Source organism: Leptonychotes weddellii, chromosome 3 (assembly GCF_054177405.1).
Source record: "Leptonychotes weddellii isolate Sample4059 chromosome 3, ASM5417740v2, whole genome shotgun sequence".
In the NCBI taxonomy this organism is placed as follows: Eukaryota; Metazoa; Chordata; class Mammalia; order Carnivora; family Phocidae; genus Leptonychotes; species Leptonychotes weddellii.
The window spans coordinates 99538289-99562642 of record NC_138371.1 but is presented as its reverse complement, the minus strand read 5'-3'; the positions used below and the strand labels follow the sequence as shown (position 1 = coordinate 99562642).

The window sequence follows — 24354 nt, the reverse complement described above, 5'->3', positions numbered from 1 at the left end:
TGTCTTTTCAACGCACATATCACCGACCACCTCACTGTCTCCTCAGAATAGCTGTCTTGGTGCCTGAGCCCAGACCTGAATAGGGGCAGGAAGGAGCCAGGTCCAGAGTCTTCTTTTAAAGATGGGGAAACTGAGGCCCAGAAGGCACAGCTGCCCACCGTGGCCTGCAGGGCTGGGATTTCTGGACCTGCTCGAAAGCCCAGAGCCAAGCCATGCTTGCTGTAACCCACCCCCCTTCAGCCCCTGCCCTGGGTCCTCCCCACCTTCATGAACCTCTCGGAGGGTGGGAAGCAGCCCAGGCAAAGGCTGAGCAGGATCCAGCCCCGGGCCAAGCTGCTTGTTTTGAAGTTCTCTGACAGCTGCTTGCAGATCTGGCAGTAAATCTCATCCCTGAAAGACACACACCGCTGGGAGGCCAGGCTGGGGGCTGGCTCTGGGTGAGGAGACAGAGGTGCCTGGGCACACAGCTCCTTCTGTGCCCCTGGGTGGGGCCGTGTACACATGGTGACCTCCAGTCTCCTCAACTCCAACTGCCTTTGCTGGGCTCCCCTGCAACATCCCCGGCCCACCCTGGACCCTGTCATCTCCCAGGACTGTGCCACCTCCAATGTTTTTCCAGGGCTCTATGCACCCACTCTCATTGGACCTCATTTTCTACCTCATCCCTCGGGCCTTTGCTCCCTCCTTCACCCGCTCTGTTCACAACACCCTGACCCTCCAGCTGGGAGGTGCGGCTGCAGGGAGTGCCCAGGGGTCTCCAGTCAGGCCCTGCCCCCAGTGGCCCCACCCAACCCAATCTGCTCCTTTCCTCAAGTTCACTGTCATCTCCAGCCTTCTCCATCACCTTGAGGCCCAGTCCCTCCCCCACCCCTCAACGCAGCCATCCCTCCAAGTACAGAGAGGAGTGAAGATTCCATGGAGAATCCCTCGACTCCTCCCCTCCTGACCAGTTCCCATTCATACAGGCTCATGAGCCTCTCTTCTCTGCCTTCTCTTGGGGAGGGGGCTCTCCTGGGTCCCTCCTGCTGACCCAAGCCTCTATCATCTTATACAAGGGTCCTGTTAGCCCCTCCAACCCCAACATATCCAGAGGCCAGCATCTTTCTCCTAATTACTCAGTGGTGATGATTCTCAATGTTTAACAACCAACTCTCCTAGGGAAAAAGCTCTGATTTGTTGCATTTGCCAATTTCTATGGTGTAAATATTCCCACCAATGCCAGTTTCAAGCTACTAACACGATGTCACTGAACACAGAGTTGGGAAGAGATGTTTACCATCGCTCTCATGGGCCAGTACAGTCAGCTCTAGCCACTTCCTCTTTTGGCAGTCTCTACAGGTACCACCATCAACCATTTCACTCAAATTGGAAGTCTGGAAGCCCTCATGACTCCTCCTATCAGTCAGCCACCTACCATCTGTCTCCTGGATATTTTCTCTGTTCCCGCTCCCTAGGCCATCCCTCATCAGCTTTCTGGGGACCTCTGCAGCAGCCCTCTCCTGGCCTCCCACCCCCTGGCTCTATCCCTCCATGTCATTGGCAGGAAGACCTTTCTGGAATTCAAATATAATCATGGTCTTCCCTTCCCTTTCTTTTTTTTTTTTTTAAAGATTTTATTTATTTATTTATTTGACATACACACAGAGAGAGCAGGAGAGCACAAGCAGTGGAAGCTGCAGAGGGAGAGGGAGAAGCAGAGGGAGAGGGAGAAGCAGACCCCCTGCCGAGCATGGAGCCTGATGTGGGGCTCAATCCCAGGACCCTGGGATCATGACCTGAGCCAAAGGCAGTCGCTTAACCAACGGAGCCACCCAGGCACCCTGGTCTTCTCTTTCTTAAAACTTTTCCTTACTTCTCCTAGAATTGAATTCAAACTCCATGCCCCAGCAGTGACAGATCACTTGGAATTCCAGACCCTCAGGCTGTTTCAGGATTCTGTGACCCTGTTCACCTTCTCCCTTTGTCTGGTGAACACCCTTCCTCCTTCCCACCCCACCCAGCCTAGGAGGGCATTATGACTAGTCCTTTGTTCTCTCACTGGACCCCCATCTTAGCATAAGCAGTTATTGTGGGTATCTGGCTTCTCCCATGCTCCCCACTAAAGAATGAGCTCCCAGAGGACAGAGACCTGTTGCCCTCTTCTCTGCATCCCCAACCCTCAGGCTAAGGCCGGGCCCTGAGCAGGTACTTAATAAATGCTTATTGCCATTTGCAACAACATGAATGGAGCTAGAGAGTACTATGCTAAGTAAAATAAGTTAGTCAAAGACAAATACCATTTAATTTAATCAATATGTAGAATTTAAGAAACAAAACAGATGAACAGAGGGGGAAGAAAAAGAAAGGCAAAACAGAAAACAGACTCAACTATAGAGAACAAATGGAATGTTGCTAGAGGGGAGGTGGGTGGGAGGATGGGCTAGATGAGTGATAGGTATTAAAGAGTGTAGTTGTTGTGTTGAGCACCGGGTGTTGTATATACATGATGAATTGCTAAACTCTACACCTGAAATTAATATTACACTGTATGTTAACTAACTGGAATTTAAATAAAAACTTGAAAAAAAAACATTTATTGAATGGGTGGCTGGATGTGGAGTGGGCATTTGCTTTGTCTTGGAATCCGACTAAGACCCCAGAGCCAAGGACAAACAGATGATAATGCTCAACACTCTAAAGAGATACATTCTTGTAGAATTTATCAAAGGATGGCAGAACCAGTCTAGCTACTGACATCTCCTGCATAAGAGAAGATGAAAAATTTGAAAGGCGATTCCTGAAAGGGACTTCATGGAAGTAGAGAAATCTTTGGCCCATCTGTATTCCCTCCAAGTGATGCAGAGCTGGGGAGACCCCAGGAAAACTGTTAATAGAGATGGGGCTGTCTGCCAGAGAGAGATCCATCTCACTCCCTATCTGAGGTATGCTGAACCCCAGAAGCCCATTGGTCTACTCCAGGGTACTGGTATGGGGCACAATGACAGAGTTCTTAAGAGTATTTGACTTATGTATGCCCCAGAGACACAAGTTAGGGGCCTCTATGAACAAGAGACTAGCATCTGATTCCCCCCTAATTCTAAGCTACCCCTGATGGGAGAGAGAACAGACAGGAGCCGGGAGTTACACTTGGTGCGGCAAGCATGGAAGGGCTTTCTGTTGACTAAGAGGATGCCATAGAAGAAGCTGGGACTCGGGCATCTTGATGGGATCCCACACAAACAGGCAGCCCATCATTCCAGAAGAGCCCAGCACTAAGGCTGTGGTATGTTCAATTAGGGGCTAGATTTGAGAGCAAGTCTCAGTGGATCACTGAAAGTGTCAGCCCCAGCTAGAGGACAGCACAGTGTGTAAGTGCCTTTAGAGGTATCTGAAGAACCACAGTGCATCTCATTTGGACACAGCTTATACATGCCTGCCATCTTGGAGGATATGGCGGCCAGTGAGGATTAACATGAGAGAACTACCAATAGAACTAAGTTAGAAGAGTTGCCAGGTTGGTGTCACACAGGCAGCTAAAACTGGGGTAGAAACCCTACAGCCTTATTGGCTTGAACAACCAGAGGACAGAGTTTGGGGTGCCCAAACCCAGCAGCTGAAAGTGAGAAGGGAAATCCTGGAAAGAAGAGAACCAGAAAAGAAGAGTTATCAATTTTGCATATAAAATCTTCCTAAATCTCTGGCTGGCCCCTGATCTACACATGTGTGGGGCGGACTCCAGGAATCCCAGCAAAGGCTAAAATAACTGACCATGGATTCCATCTGCTGCTCACTACAGGGAGACAAAGTTTGAATCCAGCCAAGGTAACTGCCTGTCAAAACAAAAGTCAACACTCTTCGAAAGAATAAAACAGATTCCAGAGTCTCTAAACATATCATCCTCAGTGTCTCAGATATAACCCAAAAGTAATATAATTATGAGGGAATAACAGTCCAGTACTAGATGTGTGAGGAAACAGAAAAACACGACCATTCTCAAGAGGAAAGGCAGTCAATGGGAACTGACCCCAAGATGACTTAGATATTGGATTTAGCAGAAAAGGTTTTAAAACTACCATCACTGCTCAAGGACACAAAGGACACTATGCTCATAGTGAATGAGTGAACAGGAAATCTTGGCAGAGAAATAGAAACTATAAAAAGAACCAAGTGCAAACTCTAGAACTAAAACATATAACATCTGAAATTTAAAAAAAAAATTGTTACCTGGGTATAACAGCAGACTAGGGTAGTTAAGACAAAGACCGGTTAATCTGAAGATAGATCAATAGAAATTATCCAATCTAAAGAACAGAGAGGAAAGAAAAGAAAGAGGAATAGACCCTTAGGGACCTAAGGGATGATATCGAAGACTCTTACATATGTTTAATTAGAATTCAAAAGACAAGAGAGAGAGAGAATAAAATAGAAAAAAGTATCTGAAAAACTAATGGCCAAAATTTCCCAAATTTGGTAAAAAATAATAACCCAAAATATTTAAACCCCTAAAATATAGTAGTCTGTTTTTCAAAGCAGTATACATATTTCTTAACATTTATATGAAAAGACAATTCCTGGGGCCCCTGGGTGGCTCAGTCATTAAGCGGCTGCCTTCGGCTCAGGTCATGGTCCCAGGGTCCTGGGATCGAGCCCGCATCGGGCTCCCTGCTCTGTGGGGAGCCTGCTTCTCCCTCTCCCACCCCCCACCCCCGCTTGTATTCCCTCTCTCGCTGTCTAATAAATAAAATCTTTAAAAAAAAAAAAAGACAATTCCTGTAAAGCAATACATATATAATATAAATGAGGAATTTACTCATTTACAGGGCCTGCATAAAAGCCTATTATAAAACGAATCACTACCCCATGATACACCTGTTCGCCTAAAACTCGCTTTACCCATGGGTTTTAACACAGAGCAAGTGGAGAACTCTTAATGGTTATGATATCTATTGTACTCAGGCCTAGGCTGTAGGCCCCAGGACAGGGAGCAGGGAGAGGACAGGCTGTCTTAGGGGGCAGGCAGAGGAGGAGGCTGTGGCCATGGACTGAGAGCCAGTGAGGGGTTCTGATGTTCTACATGGGGGTGAGGTGGGAATAGGGACTGACCTGAGGTTAGGCCGCAGGATAGCATAGCCCACAATGAAGTGCACCTTCTCCAGGTTGGACATGGGTCGGTCTGTGATAGGGCCATCAGGCTCAAATGCTTCCTCTCCAATATTCAGCTGGCTGGTTACCTTGAAACCCAAAGGAGGCGGTCAGGAGAGCTGTGATGCTCCCCATTTGCAAAGGAGGAAACCAGATGCAAGGAGGGAAGCAAAAGCTTGGGATCCTGTGGCAGGCCAACAGCAGGGCTGGAAGCAGACTAAAGCCCCCTTACCCTGGGCTCACCTGGCCTGTGATCCTGGAGGACCGCTTTAGCTTCATGGAGGAGATATCCTTGCTCCCTCTGTCCCTGCGGCTGGGTCTCTGCAGATGGAGACAATTCCTGAGGGAAGTTGTGCCAGGACGGTACTTTGATGATGCTGCTGACCCCACAGTCACCTAGACAGAGCTAGTGTCCACCTCTCCCAGCCATTTCCTGGCCCAATTTACAAAGCCGCGTGCAGCCCTGCATCTTGGCTGAGCTTTGCAACACTTAGAGATGTGCATCCTCCTCTTCCCTTCTGGGTCAGGAAACAGAGGCAAGGGGAGGTGAGACACTTCCTAAGACTACTCACATAACCGGCTCTCGGGGAGGGCTCAGGACCATTCTGATTCCAAAGCCTTACCTCTTGCCAGTAAAGCCCTTCAAGGTAGGGCCAGCTCTGAGCCCAGGTGCCCAGGACAGCCCTGGGCCCTGGTCATGCTCAGTGAAAATTTCATGATTTGGAATACCATCTGCCCCCTGTAAGGTGGGAGCTCGGAGCTCTGCCAGAGGATCAGAAGAATCTAAGCTTCAAGGCCTGTGCTGGGTGGGGTGGTGGGGCTTGTCCCCAGCTATTAGGATCTGTTGGTCTCCTGAGGCAGGAGTCCCACCTTGTCCTGAGGGCATCATGAGAAGTTGCTGCCAAAATTAGAGCTCAGTGTGGAACTGGGCTTGGGTTGGGATCAGTGGGGTTGGGGTTTGGGGTAGAACTGGTTTGCCACACAGGGATGGACTGCAAAATACCCTAGCTGGCAGGTGAGGGTGGGCAAGGCTGGCTCTGCTCACTGCTCCTGTGGGAGGCACACAGCAGGTGCTTAATAAATGTGCGTAGGAAGAAAAACTTGAGATGTGACTTCTGGGAGGCCAGTCCTGCTTCTCCCTGTGCTCACCCTCCAGAGGTGCAGAGTGGCTGGACAACCACCCAGGGTCCTGAGTGGCCCCCAGTGATCCACATCCTCCGGCATTTCTACCCACCACAGTATGTGACTTATGAGACTAGGCATTGCAGCTTCCTCTCTTAGTTCACTTAGTCTGGGGAAGTCCAACTGTGAGAACGCTGGGGCAGCCTTGTGGAGAGGCAAGACCTGAGGCCTCCTGCCAGCAGCTATGTTAGGGAGCCATCTTGGAAGTAAGTACTGGAGCTCTGGTCCAGCCTGGAGAGATAGCAGCCCTGTCCGTGGCCTGACTGCAATCTTAGGACAGACCCTGAGCCAAGACAACCAGCTAAGCCACTCGTCACCCTCAGAAACTGTGTGAAAGAATACGTGTACTGTTTCAAGCTGTTAAATTTGGGGGGTGGGGTGGGGAGGTAATTTGTTACCCAGCAATAGATAACGAATATGTTCTGCAAAACCAATGCTTCTAGAGATCCGGGGTCAGGGCTTAACTTGGGCAACTTCCCACATAACTCCGGGACCAAGTCTGGCCATGTGATCTCAAGCTGCAGACTTCCTTAGATTTCTACGCAGTTAGTCTGCACACAGGACCCTGCAGGTGTCTGAGCAGAGTCCCAGACACTGGATGTATGGGGTGCTGTGATACTGTGATTTATAGTAAGAAATAAATATTTGGTCTTCATCCCCATTCCCGGCACAGAGCTCCTGAAACCCTTGGAATTTCCTGCAAATGAGGCAACTTTGAGAAACACCTAAGGATGGGGGCTGGTTGTCAGCGGAACCAACCCTGTGATTGGGGGATTGGAACTTCCAGTCCCCTCCCTCTCACCTCCACCTCTGGGCAGTGGAGAGGGGCTAGAGATTGATCACCAAGGGCCAATGATTTATTCTTCCTGCCTATGTAATGAAGCCTCCCTAAAAACCCAAAAGGATGGAGTTCAGAGAGCTTCGGGTTGGTGAACGCGTGGAAATTTCGGGAGAGTGGCACGCTGGGAGAGGGGATGCAAGCGCCACCTTCCTTTCCCCAAACCTTGCTCTATGCATCTCTTCCATCTGGCTGTTCTTGGTTATATCCTTTTATAAAAACTGGTAATCTAGTAATTAAAGTATTTCCCTGAATTCTGTGAGTTGCTCTAGCAAATTAATCAAACCCAAGGAGGGGTCGTGGGAACCCCTGATTTGTAGCCTGTGGGTCAGAAGCACAGGTGGCAACCCGGACTTGCGACTGGTATCTGAAGTGGGGGGTCGTCTTGTAGGACCGAACCCTTAGTCTGGGATCAGACACTGCCTCCAGGTCGATAGGTTCCAGGTGAGTAGAGTCGTGGCACACCCAGCTGGTGTTGGAGAACTGCTTGGTGTGGGGAAAACCCCCACACACTGGGACTGGTGTCAGAATTATAGGCCGTCCTGGGGGTCCTGCTGCTGGCGGTCCTAGTGCTGTCACTGCTGTGTAATTCCTTTGAACTATTCTTGGTGAGTTCTATTAAGATGACATCATGAAACTGAGGCCTTGGGAAGGACTTCTGACCAAAAGTGAATGTGAATGAACCTTCCATCAGAGGGCAGGATAGACCACAGGCCAAGAACTGGGTCTTTGGATTCACTAGAATGGATTCAAAGCCCAGTTCTGTCACACTCACTCCCTGTGATCTGGGGACAAGTCACTTCACTTCTCGGCTTCTTCCGCTGTAATAAACTTACTACTCCCTACTTCATAGGGTTGGCTCCCCTGGGGATTAACTGAAGCGGGAATTGGCACACAGCATGCCATCTATCAGTAACAACACCGGTTGTTATCACTGTTCTGTGCGTTTGAATTCCGTTGGAGTCAAACCTACAACCCAGAGCCTGGAAGGCCCTTTTTGATACTGACCGTATCACTCAGAAACCCCTGGGCATCATGCCTGACTCATGAGTTCCTGAGCGCGAGTCAGGTTTAGCGGCTGATGCTCACTCCACGTCTTGCCCACTTCAGGTCCAGCTTCCACGGGACCTTGGCCTGGGCGACACCGGGGCCCTGCCCTGCCCCGGCCCCCTCACACCACGCACCTGTGTAGACCCACGGTGCTGTGGAGACTGCGTACTGTTCTTTCTGCCCAGGGTGTCGTGGATCTGCCGCATCACTGAGCCGCCATGCAGGCCGTTCCTGGCAAAAAGCACTGGCTCTGGAAGGTCACCCATGAACCTCAGGATGATGCTCCACACGGCCAGGGCGGCCTGGGGAAACGGAGACAGGCGGCTCAGCTGGAACGCAGCTAGCAGTCCGGGGCCCACAGTGATCCCTTCCCTTCCTCATTCCCTCTGAACCAGGGGGAGGCCTGAGCCACTAGAAGCCAGAGAACCACTGGGTACCGAGCAGTCGGCTTCATCCTCATGGTAGAGCAGCGGGTAGCGCAGGGGCCGCCGGATGTGCGTGTGGCTGGCCGATTTCTGGAAGTAGGTTGCAGCAAACCTGGGGAAGGTGTATTCGGCCAGGCTGTCCGTGTCGTCCTCAGACTCCTCCACCATGGGGACGGTGTCCAGGTCAACCTCGGGCAGCTTCTGGGTCCCTGCTTCCGGGTCCTACGTGCCCGTGAGAGGGAGGGTCAGGGGTCAGCTGTCCCTTCAGATGCTAGCCAGCAGGGTGTGCCTCTCTGGAGGCCAGGGAGCCCCAAGACAGGTCTGTCTGATTATCGGCTGGGTGCCGCATGAACCACGCCCCCTTGTGTCTGAGACCTCTTCCACCACCTCACCGGGTCAGTGGGCCCCTGCTGGGCAGTTCCTCCTGCAGACGTGGTCTCAGCTGCCCCGACTGCACGGCGTGTGTGTGTGTGTGTGTGTGTGTGTGTGTGTGTGTGTGTGCGCGCGCACTTGCGCGCGGGTGCTCTGAGAGGGGGTCAAACACGCCGTGGGAAATGCTGCCTGGTTGAAAGCCCCACAGCATTTGCACGTTAAAGGTTCTAGGAAGTCTCCTAGGTAAGAAACCTGCTTAACTTGAAAGGGTCTGGCCACAGAAACTCATGCGCCCCTTTTTCTTGCTTGCTCACCCAGGACCGCAGGACACACTTCACCACCTCTTCTGTCAGCTCCCCTAACCCCCCAGCCGAGCCTTGGCTTCTCAGTGAGCCTGGAGGCTGACTGCGGTCAGGAACTGAGCGGTGTCCTCCATCCCCTGCCAGGCCGGACCCCTGAATGACAGGGCCCATCTTACCTCAAAGCGCTGTGGGGCCTGGCCCTCCTGCCCACCGACCACGGAAGGGAGGAAACCGAACACTTGCTCCACCATCTCCGTGTCCGTGACAGTGTCGTAGATGGACTGCCGTTTCCGGGTGGGGAGAGCACTTTGGCTCTTCTGCTCTTCAGCGGGGATGGCTAGAGGCCCCTGCGCATATGCCCCATGGAGCAAGGTTACCACAGGCCCAGCGGAGGCAAGCACCTCACTGAACCTCCTCCTGATGTGATTTGTTCAAATCAGTAAGTTTTCCTCTAAAATCCTAGAATTTAATAACTAGCATGACTAGAGATCAACCACCCTGGGCTTTTCGTTCCCCATGGAGAATCAGAGGTCCAGAGAAGGAGGGCTGCCTGACATGGTCCCTGAGCTACTGCCTCAAACCCCAGGGGCCCCCAGAACCTAGCTGCCCACCTAGTCCCTTCACTCAAAGTGCACCAAGGCTCCACTAGGACATGTCCCTGGGCCTGTACTAACTAGCGCACAGGTGAGGCTGATCTGTGGTCTGTCTGGGGCTACCTGAGAGCAGAAGCCTGCTGTGGACGTGTCTGAGGGTCTGATGTCTTACTTGTCCTGGCCACTGCACTAGTAATGTGCTCAGCAGACCCAACTTTCATCCCTAGAGCAGGCGTAGACTTCATCCTAGCCTTTATCAGTTTCCAAATGAGCGAGTACTGAGGAAAGAGGTTGACTCTCGGGTGCTCGCTAGAGGAAAGGGAATCACGAGGGTGAAATTTCAAAATGCAGGGATGTGCACCTTGCGCCACTGCCCTGCTCCCTGCCCGTCAGCCTCTCCTGCCCAGACACTCACAGACTCCTCTTGGAATTTCTCTACCCCAGAAGTGTCATGCCACGGCCCAGTCAGCCAGGGGCCTTTGCCCTCCTCCACGGAGCTGTGGTCCCCCATAGCTCATCTGGCCCTGGTTTCCTATGTCGTTCAGGGAGGGATCAAGGAGTTCAGTTTCCAGGTTTCAGGCATAAGACCATCCTGCTGACACGATGCCTCTTCTATGTCACATCCCGCATGCTCCTGGGGGTGACCTAGATGTCCCAGACGGCCTGAGGACCTGCTGCAGTCATAAATTTGGACGTGGAGGAGATAGGAGTGTCTGGTGAGAGCTCTATGTCGCTGCTTATCCCTCCTGACTGCCTTCCTGCTATGGGCCCCAGTCAGCCCTCACCGGCCTAAGAGGGCACTGACCACCTACACTGGCTTTCTGCTGCCGGAAGTTCCGCCGGACAGCCATGCCCCTGGCATGCGCCTGTATGACCACCACTGCCTTCCTCTTGGCCTGGACTTGCTGGCGCACAAGGTAGCCCCTGCATAGCGCCTGCAGCTGGACCATCCTCTGCCACATGGTCTGGTACTGCTTTGCCAGCAGCTGGCTCCGGGCAATGGCCTGCAGGCGCTCAAAACCCAGGAGGATCTGTGGAGGCAAGAGGGACAGATGCTCAAAAGGAGGCCTGGGCCCAGCAGGGCAAGGAGCAGGGAGAAGGCCTTCCCAAAGGGACAGAGAGAAAGAGAGGCAAGTCATACATCCCAGGAGACCTCACAAATTAGCTTCACAGTTATCTGCTTCTTGGCAAAGCGCTAGTGCTAAAATTTTATGCACCTACAAGCATGAGCATATTAAGTGAGTTATTCCTTGCAAAGCACTGAGAACAGTCCTTGGCATGCAAATAAGTGCTAAATAAGTATTGTTAAACGGCATAGACAATAAAGTGCTCTCCTGGTGGCCAGTGATTAGAGAATTGGTTTGGATGTCACATGGGTGATGGGATTCCAGGGGCCTTGCTTATCACACCTAAAGCTAAGTCCAGCCAAATTGTCAGAAGCTAGTGCACCTGTGTGGAGGTCTATGGCTGGCTTCATTAAGCTAATCTCTGGGATCTTTAAAATAAAGAGGAAATAATAAATTGATAAACACCCACTTCTATGCTGCAAACATGCTTTGGTGCACAGCAGTCCCTGATCCCCTGGACGAGTCTTGTTGGCTTCTCAAAGACCAACCCATTGGGTGCTGGGGGTGTGGGGTCATGCTTCATCCTATAAGCTTGGAAGTTATACAGACCTGCATCCAAATCCCAGCTCTACTGATTACTAGCTGTGTGCTCCTGGGAAAATTATTTAATCTCTCTATGCCTCGAGCTTATTGACACATGGGGTTGGTTTAACAATAAATAAAACAATGCATGCAAAGGAACGGTTCTAAGTAGACTTTCCGTCCATGTCAGCTGCTATTACATCCTTGTGAGCACAGTACATGGACAGGCCTGGGGTCAAATTTCAAAATGCAAGGATGTGCATCTTGTTGCTGTTCCCCTGTTCCCTGCCCTTCAGCCTCTCCTGTCCAGACCCTCAAAGGCTCCTCTTGGTATTTCTCTGGCCCCAAAGCATCATTCCACAGCCCAGTAGCCAGGGGTCTTCACTCTCCTCCACAGAACTGTAGCCTCTCATAGCTCATCTGGTTCTAGTTTCTTGAGCCTGGTTTTCTGGCCTTGGTTTGCTGATGTGACCACTGCATGTCCCAACCACAGTCACATCAGTGACAAAGACAAGTGGTCAAGTGAGGCCCAATAGAGCATGGTTAAGGTTGCTCTGGTTCATTTGTTGAGCAGACACTCATTAGCAGTGCCTATGGTCAAGAAAAAAAATCAGAAGAGCTTGAAAGAGAGAATAATCCATCAACCTACTTTGTTGGCTGCAAACTGAGAAAAGACCATCATTATGTGATTTCAGAGCAGACCATCTCATTCTAGCTCTGGAGATGCCCAAAATTCTGTAAGAGAACACACTGAAGCCCACAAACCGTGTGACCTGAGATGATGCTAAACAGTGTGTGGCGGGCTGAGGGCTGGTCGTTTGAAGTCTGTTGTGATGCGTTAGTGATCTGATCCTCCCTGCCTGAGCTCTCATATTCACATGAACCAACTTTCAGCTGGAGCAGCCTCCCTAGTGAGTTCTCTCACCTGCTTGAAGTTCCGCCTGCTGTAGTAGCCTCTCCACCCAGCCTGGAGGGTCACAGCTGCCCGCCTCTGCCTCAGGAACTCCCTCCTAGAAGGGGAAATGCAAGTCCGAATGTGTGTGTAACAACCTCAGACATTTCAAAGGCTTTGGGGGGAAAATGATTTGAAGGGAAGAGGGATAATGAAATGTTGGGGAAAATGAACACATACATTATTGCTTTCCCAGAAGCCTTTACAAACCAAAGACACACATGTTAAGAACTTAAATCTATTGCCAACTACTCAAATTTGTGAATTAGGACAGTCCAGTTTTTAGAGCAATCAGTAAATTTTTCCTCACTCCTTCCAAAGATCTATGAAAGGATAAAACTCATTTCCAACTTTTTACTCCTTGCCAAACTTTTCCTGATCCTCTGGCCAGTAGCCCAGGTATCTGCTGGGAACTAGGTCAGAATCCCAGGACCAGGGCTCCTCTCTGGAGGCAGGTCAAGGCAGGAGGGCAGCCCCCCAGGCCCTGGTAGCTTGGCAGCTCCATCAGACTGCTCCCCTCTGTAGGGTGGAAAGTGGGCTGAATATGGAGAGGGTAACCTGAAACATGACTTCTGGGGAAGCGAGCTTGGTGCATATAGATGTATCCTTTATCTCACACTTATCTGAGTTTCCTTATCACTGCTAATAATTTTTCAGGATATTTTCTTAGGCTTAGGACAGTAGGTCTCAACCATGTTAAAAAAATCATCTGGAGAAGTTCAATATTTATTGATGTCCGGGTCCTACCCATTCTGATTAAGTGAGAATCCTTGCTGATGGGTCTGGAGAATCTCTCTCTCTCTTGTTCTAATGTTTTTTGATATATATATATATACACACACACTGTATAAATATCTCCCCAGATGATTCTAATATGAAGCTGAAGTAAATAATTATCTAAAATAAAGATAATCTGTCTCCTTTCTAATACTTATACCAGTGGTTCTCAAATGGGGGTGATTTTGCCCCCAGCCCCGGGGGCACATTTGGCAGTGTCTAGAGATATTTTGGGTTGCTATGACTGGGGGATGGGGGAGGAGGATGCTACTGGCATCTCATGAGTAGAGGCCAGGAATGCTACTAAACATCCCATAATGCCCAGGACAGCCCTCACAACAAAGATTTATCTAATCCAAAATGACAACAGAGTTGAAGTTGAGAAATCCTAATTTTTTTTATCTTTTCTTTAATATTCTAGTCTAACTGTATTGTCCAGAAGAACAAGAACACTATCAATTATCAATGATGATCACTTCTGGGAAGATGGAGTAGGCATACTTTTTCCTATTTCTCCTGCTGACTACAACTAAAAACCCTGTACATTTATATCAAACAAACATAAGAAGACTCTGAAATGTGGAGAGAAGGCGGCAGGCCAGTTATGGATCTCAGATCCAAGGAGCGACACAGTGCTAACTTCTCTGGGTTTTCTTTTTACCTCATATTCCCCAGAGTAGGAGCTGAAGAAGTCAGCAATCCAGAAAGGACAATGGGGACAGAACAGAAAAGCCCCAAGGAAAGCCTTCTCTTTCTACCAAAAGGCTTAGGGAAGGGGAAGCTTAGCAAGACAAAACTTTTAAATAAAAGCCACTCTACTCCAGTGAAAAACCACAAAACAACTGTGGTCCTAGCCCCACTTATACCAAAAAATGCCAAGTGGGGAGCCTAGATTTCTGCCCTTGCCAGGGTCGTGTCAGAGAAGGCTAAGTGGGAAGCCATCCTTGATGAGTAGTAATGAGCCCATCCCTCACAGTGTCAGTGGAGACCACTGGGGAATCCTGGACTTCCACAACCACTTGGCAGTAATGTGGTGCTCCTCCTCTCCATGCTGGAGTGGTGTCAGAGGAGACCCAGTGCAGAGGCAGGTCTTTCACCATCCCCCAGTGATAAGAATGTCACTCTCCCACTATGGTATCAGTAAAGGCCATGTTGGGGTAGTAATAAGGCATTTATGGCCCTCCCAGCCAGGGTGATATCAGTGGAGGCCTACTGGGAAGCTAGAACTCCCACTCCCAGCCAGCAGTAAAAAGGAACCTCTACCTGCCTTGAGAGTCAGTAGAAGCCATGTGGAGAACTTGGATTCTCCCCCCATCTGACAGTAAATGGATGGCACCCCCACCTCCCCCTGCTAGAGTGGTGTCAGAGGAAGCCAGCTAAAACAGAACATTTAAACAAGACCCAGAGTTCTTATAATATAATAACCCAATTGTCCACGTTTCAATCTAAAATCTCTTATCATACTAAGTAAGAACCAAGAAAATATTAACTCGAATGAGAAAAGACAAGCAACATATGCCAACACTGACAGAAATGTTAGCCATTATAAAAATGCTTCAACGAGCAGTTATAAACACACTTGAAACAAATGAGAAAATACAAAGTCTCAGTAAAGAAGTAAAAGACATAAAGTAGAACCAAATGGAACTGAAAAATATAATAACTGAAATAATAATACTAAAAAAAGCCCTCAGTGGATGGGTTTGGCAACAGATGGAGAGAAAAGAGGAAAGAATCAGTGAGCTTGAAGATAGAATGGTAGAAATTACCCAACCTGAAAAACAGAAAGAAAAGAGACCAAAATAAAGTGAATGGAGCCTCAGGCACCAGTAGGACTCCTAAATTTTTTTTTTTTTTTTTGTCATTGGAGTCTTAGGAAGAAAGGGGAAAGAGGCAGTGCTGAAAAAGCATTATAAGAAATAATGGCTTAAAAGCTCATAAATGTAGCAAAAGATATAAACATACAGATTCAAGAAGCTGAGCAAACTTCAGACAGGATAAATTCAACAAAGTCCACATCAAGATACCTCATGGTCAAACTTCTGAAAACTAAAGGCAAAAAATCTTGAAAGTAACAAGAGAGAAACAATACATTACTTTTGGGGCAAAATGATTCATATTTCTCCTCACAAACCATGGAGCCCAGGAGTAAGTGGCACAATTATTTTCCAAGGACTGAGAGAAAAGAGCTGTTAACCCAGAATTTTATGTTACTGAAAATATGTTTCAGAAAGGAAGGGGAAATAAAGACATTCTCAGATGAAGGAAAACTAAAAACACTAAGAGAATTGCCAATAGACCTATCCTAAAATAATAACTAAAGGAAATTCTTTAAAGATAAAGGAAATGATAAAAGAAACCTTGGAATGTCAGAAAGGAAGAAAAAAATAGTAAGCAACAATATGGGCAAATACAATAGGCTTTCCTCTCCTCTTGAGTTTTCTAAATCATGTTTGATGATTGAAGCAAAATTTGTAACACTAATGTTGTTCTAAATGTATGTAGAGGAAACATTTAAGGAAAATTATATTACAAATGGGAGAAGGTAAATGGACATAAAGGGAGATAAAGTTTCTATGCTTCTCAAAGTGGTAAAATGATGACACTGGTAGACTGTCATAATTTTTGTATATATAATGTAATAGTAGAGCAACAGCTAAGAAAAGCTATAAAAAGAAATACACTCTAAAATACTATAAATAAATGAAAATGGAATTTTAAAAAATGTTTAGGTAATCCACAGTAAGGCAGGAAAAAGAAAACAGAAATTAAAAACAGAACAGAAAACAAAAAATAAAACGGCAGACTCAAGGTCTAACGTATAAATAATTACATTAAGCATAAAAAGCATAACTACACCAACTAAAAACCAGAGATTGGCTTAATAGATTTAAAAGCAAGACTGTCTATGACTTGAAATACAGGTTGAAAGTAAAAGGATGAAAGATATATATCTTGCAAATAGTAACCAAGATAAAACAGAAGTGGCTATATTATTATCAGATAAAGTAGACTTCAGAGCAAAGAAAATAACCAGAGACAAAGGGGGACATTACATGATGATAAAAGGATAAATCCACCAAGAAGATATAGCAATCCTAAATGTGTATGTACCAAACAACACAGCTGAAAAATATATGAAGCAAAAAATGACAGAACTAAAATGAAAAATGGGCAAATCCACAATTATGCTTGGAAACTTCAGCACCCCTTTCTCATCTTTTCAAGCACCCTTAGAACACATAACAAGATAGTCCATATCCTGGGCCATAAGGGAAATGTGAGCACATTAAAAAGATTTAACTCATACAGAGTGTGTCTCCAACCACAATGGAATCAAACTAGAAATCAATAACAGTATGATAACAGGAAAATCTCCAAACACTTAGAAACTAAATGTATGTAGAGGAAACATTTAAGGAAAATTATATTACAAATGGGAGAAGGTAAATGGAAGTTCTGGCCAGTGCAATAAAGCAAGAAAAGTAAATAAAAGACATAAAGATTGGAAAGGAGGAAATAAGACTGTCCCTATTTGCAGATAATGTAATTATCTACATAGAAAATTTCAAGAAATCCATAAAAAGTGAGTGACTTCAGCAAGGTTTCAGGAAACAAAGTCAACACACATAAATCGATTAATATTTTTAGACTAGCTATGAACACATCAATGTCAAAATTAAAAATACAGTACCATTTATAATCTCTCAAAAAAAAAAAAACGCAATCTAGGTATAAACCTAAAAAAACATATACAGAACATGTATACCAAAAACTAAAAAACATTGGTGAAAGACATCAAAGAGGATCTAAATAAACGGAATTCATGGATTAGAAAACTTAACATAGTAGAGATGTCAATTCTCCTCAAATTGATATATAACATTAATTACTATCAAAATCCCAGCAAGAATTTTTTTGTAGATATGGATAAGGTCTTTCTAAGATGTATATGGAAAGACAAAGGACCCAGAACAGCTAAAACAATTTTGAAAAACAAGGTAGGAGGAATCAGTCTACACAACTTCAAGACTTATTACGTAACTACAATCAACAAGACAGTGTGGCCCTGGCAGAGGAACAGACACATGGATCACTGCAACAGAACAGAGAATGCAGAAACAAACTTGCAATATGCCCAACTGATTTTCGACACAGGTGCAAAATCAATTCATTGAAAGAAGGATGGATTTTTCAATGAACGATGCTGTAGCAACATCCACTGGGGGAAAAATTTTAAAAGAACCATAGCCTAAGTCTCACACGCTATACAAGATTTAACTCAAAATGAGAATGGATCTAAATGCAACTGTAAAACTATAGAGCCTTCTAGAAAATGAGACTGGAGAAAACCTTCAGGCAGAGATCTTAGATGTGACACCAAAAGCATGCACCACGAAGGGAAATTTGATAAACTGGACTCCATCAAAACTAAAAATTTTGCTCTGCAAAGACCCTCTTAAGAGGACTTGAGGAGGGGGCGCCTGGGTGGCTCAGTTAGTTAAGCAACTGCCTTCGGCTCAGGTCATGATCCTGGAGTCCCGGGATTGAGTCCCGCATCGGGCTCCCTGCTCAGCAGGGAGTCCGCTTCTCCCTCTGACCCTGCCCCCTCTCATGTACTTGCTCTCTCTCATTCTCTCTCTCTCTCAAATAAATAAATAAAATCTTTAAAAAAAAAAAAGAGGACTTGAGGAAAAACTATAGACTGGGAGGAGATATTTGCAAACCACACATCTAACAAAGGACTAGTATCTAGAATATATAAGTAATTCTCAAAACTCGACAAAGAGGGGCGCCTGGGTGGCTCAGATGGTTAAGCATCTGCCTTCGGCTCAGGTCATGATCTCAGGGTCCTGGGATCGAGTCCTACATCAGGCTCCTTGCTCAGCGAGGAGCCTGCTTCTCCCTCTGCCTGCCACTCCCCCTGCTTGTATTCTCCCTCTCTCTCTCCCTGGCAAATAAATAAATAAAATCTTAAAAAAAAAAAAACCAAAACCCCCCCAAACCCCCCAAGAACTTAACAAAGAATCCGATCAGAAACTGGGCAAATAACAAGCACAGATGTTTCACCAAAGAGGATATATACATGTGGCAGATAAGCCCATGAATAGATGTGGGTGTGTGGGCTGGGAGGGGCTTGGGCAGGGCCAGCACCTCCATTTGTAGCCTCGCAGGACTCTCTGGATGTTGACTGCTGCCTTGTCCAGGGCCTGGCTCCTCTGTACCTCCAGCAGAGTGTCCTGGTTATCCTGGAACAGAGGAGATCCCAGCATGTAGATGCCTCCACTCATCTCCACACCCCACCTGGGGCCAGGGCCCTATCTACAGAAGGGTCTTTCAGACTTTTCCCTTATGTGCTCCCAGGAGGGCAAGCAGGGGAAGTGACCCTCAAATTGATCCTGATGTGGCTCAGAGACAGGAGCTGCAACTATACCCCCAATTCCCAATCTAAGAACTTCCCATTTTAGTTCTTTCTTCTTGTTCATTCAATCCGGCAAATTTTATTTCTGCTCTGGAGAACCCAATAAGGGGGCAAAAAGTTTCTCTGAAGCTATGTTTTATTTTCCAAAATTCATGTGAAATGTCACCCAACTTGTAGTACAGACTCATGCTTGTTTCCCCCAGCCTTTGAGTAGGATTCGAAGTGAGTTGATGTGCCCTATTCGCCCTTGAGCTGTGATTTTCTTTGGCCTGCCTTTGTGCTTCACCTGGATCGCTGTTCCCTTGGGCTTGCCATCCTAGTCCCTGCAAGGCAAGGACCATCTTTGTTGAACAGAAAGCAGCTTGGTGCTTTGGTGAGTGGTGAGGAGAGGCAGGGGTTTGGTGGCCTCTCCCACCTCCATCAGTCTTGCATCAAGCAAGCGCCGAGCCTCTTCATGTGCCCAGGTGGGCACTGGGGACACAGAGATACACCAGACCTCTGATGGTGGCCTCAAGGAACAGCCAGGGAGGGGAGAAGTGGAGGGATGGGCACTCTCCTCCTCCTCTCCTCGACCACATGCTCGTACTGACCTCACCCTTTATACCCCTGTGGCCCCCAACGTCTATCCCAGCTTCCTGGACAGCACCCTGGGACTTCCCCGATGTCTTCCATCTGACAGTCTCACCTCCCCAGTGGAATCCGAAGCCCCTCTGCCTTTTCCCTCTTGACTAAGTCCAGAGCCCCAGCACAGGCTTGGCTAATGCATGGACAGATGAACAGACGGACTGACTAGAGGGTCAGGGCAGGGAAGTCCCTCTGGGAACAGATGAGGATGGGTGAGCAGACTGTATGGAAGCAGAGGGAGTGAAGGACTTAGGAAGGGGCTATGGGGATGGGGTGGGGCTTGGGTGGGCTGGCAGAGCATGCTTCCAGCACTGATCTTCTCTTCTCCCTCCTCTTTCTCTCTTTGCTCACCCACCCACAGCTTACAAGGCTAGGGGACATGGAGGTTCTGTCCTCCGTGGCTCTTGACCCAACTTGTAGTCCTGGAGGGCCCAGAGGCCAGGTTCAGGGGCTAGAGGCTGTCAGCCACAAGCTGTCTGTGTGTGACCTTGGGCCTTCCTGTAAGTTGTGGGGGATGGAGGTGGGTGGTGGGCGGTGGTGCTGCTTGCACATGCCTGCCCAAGGACAAGCTCTTCTAAGGTGAGGGGTAATCAGCACACTCATTCCTTCCACTGAAGCACTAGCTCCCCAGGGCTTTGAAGAGGTGAAGCTTCCCCAGATCTGACTTCAGACTGTGGCTCCTGGCATGGAGGAGGAGGCCTATTCTTAGGGACAGTGAGAGCCTACCCTGAGCTCCTTCTTGCTTCTGCCTGGTGACCTGGGGCAGCTCCTCCTTATCCTCAGGTCTTGCCTTAGATGCTCCACTCTGAGAAGCCTCCCGGGCTTCTGCAGGCTGGTCTGAGCCCTCCCCACATTCCCCCTCAGCATGGCTTTCTACAACCAGGGTGCCTCAGGGTGGGGGCCATACCTGGAGCAGGCTCCCATGGCATTGGCTCAGGGTGGGTGAGGGGATGCCACCTGGTGGGCATGGGACCAGCCCCAAGGAGGAGACTGAGGACCAGCACGTTCAGGGGCTCACCTTCAGGAAAATTTTGGTCTTTCCCACTTTCCATTCTTTGTCTGTCCCCAGCCACATTTCGGCAATGCGCAGAGTCATCTGGCGAGCCTTGTCTCGAAGCTGCCAAGGAGAAAACAGAAGTGGCTTGGTGGAGTTGGAGCAGCCCCGGAGTGGGGGGAGAGGGAGGGTCCCTTCTCAAAGGCTTTCTGGGATTCAAGTCTTCCTCCTCCCCTGGGTTTCACCATCAGTGCTGCTCAGTCAGGACACAGGCTCAAGCACTTCCAAACAAGGATGGGGCCCAGGGGAGCACCTAGGACCTGGAACCTCAAGGCCACCATGCTTCGCAGGCCTGGAGCCTCAGTGAGGCTGTTGGGTACTTGGACAGCTCAAAGTTTAGGATGGCTGAGTGTTTGAGGAAGGATGGGAAGGACCTCCTGCCCCCAGTAGCAATCCAGCCACACATCATCTCCCCAGCATGCTACCATGGAAGTATTTGCTTTAAAGTGCAGACACCTCCTAGAACCAACATATTCAGCCACCAGCCTCATCCAGTGAGTGTGATCTAGTGTGAGCCACCCCCTCCCTCACTTCCAGGGCCCCCAGGGAGTGAGACACGGGGCTGGAGATGAGAGGAAGGGAGGAACAAGGGTCATTTCAAAGCTTGGAGCCTGGGAAGAGGCCCTCAGCCGCAGGAGGGCAGCTGGAGGACCCCCTTGGAACTGGGGGCTGGGGCACCGGGAGGTAGCAGGGGTGCTGAGGCTGACCACTGCTGCCTCTTAGGGACCGCGTGCTGAGGCGGAGGCTAACAGGCACCTGCAGGCGCACAGCGTTGGGCAGCACCACGCCGAACCTCCGGGAGAACTCCTCGAACGTGTACCGGATGGGGAAGCCCGACTTGCGGATGTGCACCGTCTCCATCATGCCGGAATAGCGCAGCTGCCGGATGCACAGCTCGCGGTCGAAGAGCTGCGGGCGCAGAGGTGGGAGGCCCGCTTCCTGAGCCGCTGCACGCGGGCAGCCCGCCCGACCCCCAGCCGTGCCGCCATCCCCAGATACAAGACAACTCAACAACGCTTGGTTTGACCAAAAGTCTCTTTGGAAGACAGGTATTTGTTCTGAAGTCACTGAAAAGTCCCGAAAGTGTTTCCGAGGAGATAAAAGTCGATAATATACAAACTGTGACATCCACAAGAACACTAAATACTCCCCTCATTCTCAGGATATGCAAAGTACTATGAATATAAAAGTTATTTGCATATGTCATGTTAAAATGTTTCCTCCTGGCCTTGCCTGTGTTGGGGTGGGCGCCCCTGCAGCTCTTCCGGCACCATTCTGCCTCCCACAGTCTAGTGGAATGAAGAAATACATTTCCCACCGAGAGTCAGAAAATATTCTAGCCAGCTTAGTCTCTCCGCCTCCCCCTCCCACCCAGAGATGGGCGTGGCCAACAGAGAGGACTATGGGCCTGATGCTTTGCGCAAGGTTATGGGGTCTCAGCCATGGCCCCGGACTCTACACAGCTTAGCCTCTAGTGAACCTCCCCTCAGCCTCCGAGCCAGGAATGTCTGGGGACTAGGGGCACAGCCTCAAATCTGGCAAGCCCACCAGCAGGCAGTTACCCACCTGGAAACACTGAGGGCCACAGAAACAACTGTTTATGGCCATTAGTCTTGGGCAACTAATTGGTTCCCATTTGTTGAGCATTTCCTGTGAGCTCAGTGTTTCTCATTTAATTTTTACAACAGCCCTACATGGTGGAGAACTTTAGCTCCAGTTTTAAGACGGATGGCTGAGGCTCAGGGCCACACTCCCAAGTGGCTGAGCCAGGTTTAAACCCTGAGCCTGCCTGGCCCCCAACCCCCACCCCACATAGCAGTCGGGGTCTCTGAGAGATGTGCCAGGCGTGCTGGAGAAACAGGAACATCAGCCTCGGGCCCCGCCCACCTGTCTCACAGCTCTGCAAGTGGGGGGTGTGGGTGTGGGCAGAGAGCCTCTGGGAATACAGTTATTATCTAAATATAGGCATTGTGCCTCTAAGGAAGATACATTCTGGATTTCCTAGGCCAGTCCCAATTTCCTATAATTTTATTCTATTCAAAAAATACAATACAATTAATTAACATCCTAGTACTGGTTGCTGCCCCTTATTGAGCGGGGTTTACACATGCAGACTTGCCAAAAACATGTACAGTCCTTGCTGCCCCCCGCCCCGCCACAAGGCAGGCACGATTCTGACTTTACAGAGGAGAAAACAGGCTCAAAGAAGTAAAGCACCTGGCCAAGTGCACACAGCTGGTGAATAGCAGGTCTGAGACAACAGAGCCCTGGGTTATCCAAAGTCCTGCCAGTCACTGATCTTTGAATGGCCTAGACTGGTCACCTTACTTCAGTGTCCCCATCTCTAAAATGGGGGCAGATAGCTCTAATGCTGACCACTCCCTGATGAAGGGAATGACGTTACCCTAGATGCCATCAGACTCATCTAATAGATGCCCCCCCCGTGCGTGACCCCAGCCTCCCCTCATTACCAGTGGCTTTTTGTACTCATTGGGTTTGATGCAGCGGATGAAGTAGGGCTGGCAGCTGGTCAGGATTTTCATCAGCTGGTCCAGGGACTTCTTGAACTGGCCTGCCAACGTGGAGGGCTGCTTGCTGGAGTCTGCAGACTGCAAGCAGAAGCACAGGCACAAGTGGGGGCTGGGGAGCTCGGCCTGGGGCACAGCTGACCCAGATGAGGGCTTCTGCCAAGGTCCCACAGATGGGCGGGGCTGCAACCCCTCACGCACTGGCCCATCATAGGTTCTGGTGAGTAAGATGGGGCAAGGTATCCTGTCTAGGGGTGGGGTCCCCCAAGTGGGGTGTACGAGATGATACACCAGAGTGGGAAAGAATGTGAGAACTGGCAACATTCACTTTTTACCCCTACCCTTCTACGTTTTCAGTTTTCCTATTGGTTTTGTATGTTTTTAAAAAATGTTTTATAGTGCACATTGTAAACATTGTAGTACATGTATATAGTTTTAAAATAGATGTCACAAAATCATGGATGCAAGAGAAAACAAGTGCAAGCCCCCAGCAGGCTCAGTGTGTGTTTTGTGCAATGCTCATCTTGGATGATGCTCCCTGACCAAACCCTTCCCAAGTCAAATGCACCCGAGCAAAGGCATGTACTGCCAAATTGCATCAACTGGTGACACGAGTCTTAACACTTCTGAGAAGAGGATGCAATCACTGGCACCTTATGGTAACAATGGGCAGCATTTTCTTGTTGTCCTGGTTTGTAAAATAATGTGCATTTCCCTTGCTGTCATCTTATTCCCTGAAATCCCCGGGACATGCTCTGGGGGCCCCACAGAGCCAGGACAAGCCTGTACTCTGGCCTCAGCTGTGGAGAGTTTAGCGTGGCTCAGTGATACAGGGGGTCCAGCCTGGCTGCACCTGGTTCCAGACCTGGGCAATTCCTGCCCAGCCTCATGGCTCCTTGGTGCCTCCCCAGGCCGGCTCTGCACATGGTCCTGCACATGGTGGGTCCTGGGCACCAAGGTCTCAGGAGAGGCCTCCTGCAGAGCTCAGGTGGGGCGTGATGAAAGGTCAAGGGCACCTCAGTGTGGCCAGTGCTGAATGCCTGGCACAGAGGGCAGTTTCCTCTGCCTACACCCCAAGTTCCCGAGCCACTCAGCAGGCCCCATCTCCCTGCCCAGGGTAGGGGAGCTCCTCATTAGACGATTCATGGGGCTTTTCTGGAACAGTCATTCTTAAGGGGTGGAGGCTTGGCAGGGAGGGGGTGGGCAGACCCTCACCTTGCCAGGAAATCCTAGGCTGCCCTGAGGAGCACTGGGGACTCTCCTGGCCAGCAGCCTTTAGCACTGCTGCTGCCACACCACACAACACACACCCCATACCACACACACACACACACACACACCACATACCATACATATACCTCACACATCACACATACATACCATACACACCATAGCACACACACCCTCCCATACATACCACACACCCCGTACCACACACACACACACACACACACCACATACCATT

The 24354-nt window shown here is 49.0% G+C and overlaps 1 protein-coding gene across 1 annotated transcript in view; it reads right to left on the bottom strand.

Annotated features, from left to right (window-relative positions):
- MYO7B (myosin VIIB) overlaps positions 1 to 24354 on the bottom strand; it is an 87764-nt gene that overhangs the window by 13155 nt on the left and 50255 nt on the right. The window contains exons 16-27 of the mRNA XM_081815491.1: positions 22833 to 22970; positions 21118 to 21270; positions 20326 to 20424; positions 18416 to 18510; positions 12458 to 12542; positions 10696 to 10914; positions 9467 to 9637; positions 8629 to 8838; positions 8326 to 8493; positions 5365 to 5442; positions 5083 to 5210; positions 264 to 390 (exon numbers count right to left, since the gene is read on the bottom strand). Of these exons, the coding sequence (XP_081671617.1) occupies positions 264 to 390; positions 5083 to 5210; positions 5365 to 5442; positions 8326 to 8493; positions 8629 to 8838; positions 9467 to 9637; positions 10696 to 10914; positions 12458 to 12542; positions 18416 to 18510; positions 20326 to 20424; positions 21118 to 21270; positions 22833 to 22970 (1671 nt within the window). The remainder of the gene's footprint in view (positions 1 to 263; positions 391 to 5082; positions 5211 to 5364; positions 5443 to 8325; positions 8494 to 8628; positions 8839 to 9466; positions 9638 to 10695; positions 10915 to 12457; positions 12543 to 18415; positions 18511 to 20325; positions 20425 to 21117; positions 21271 to 22832; positions 22971 to 24354) is intronic.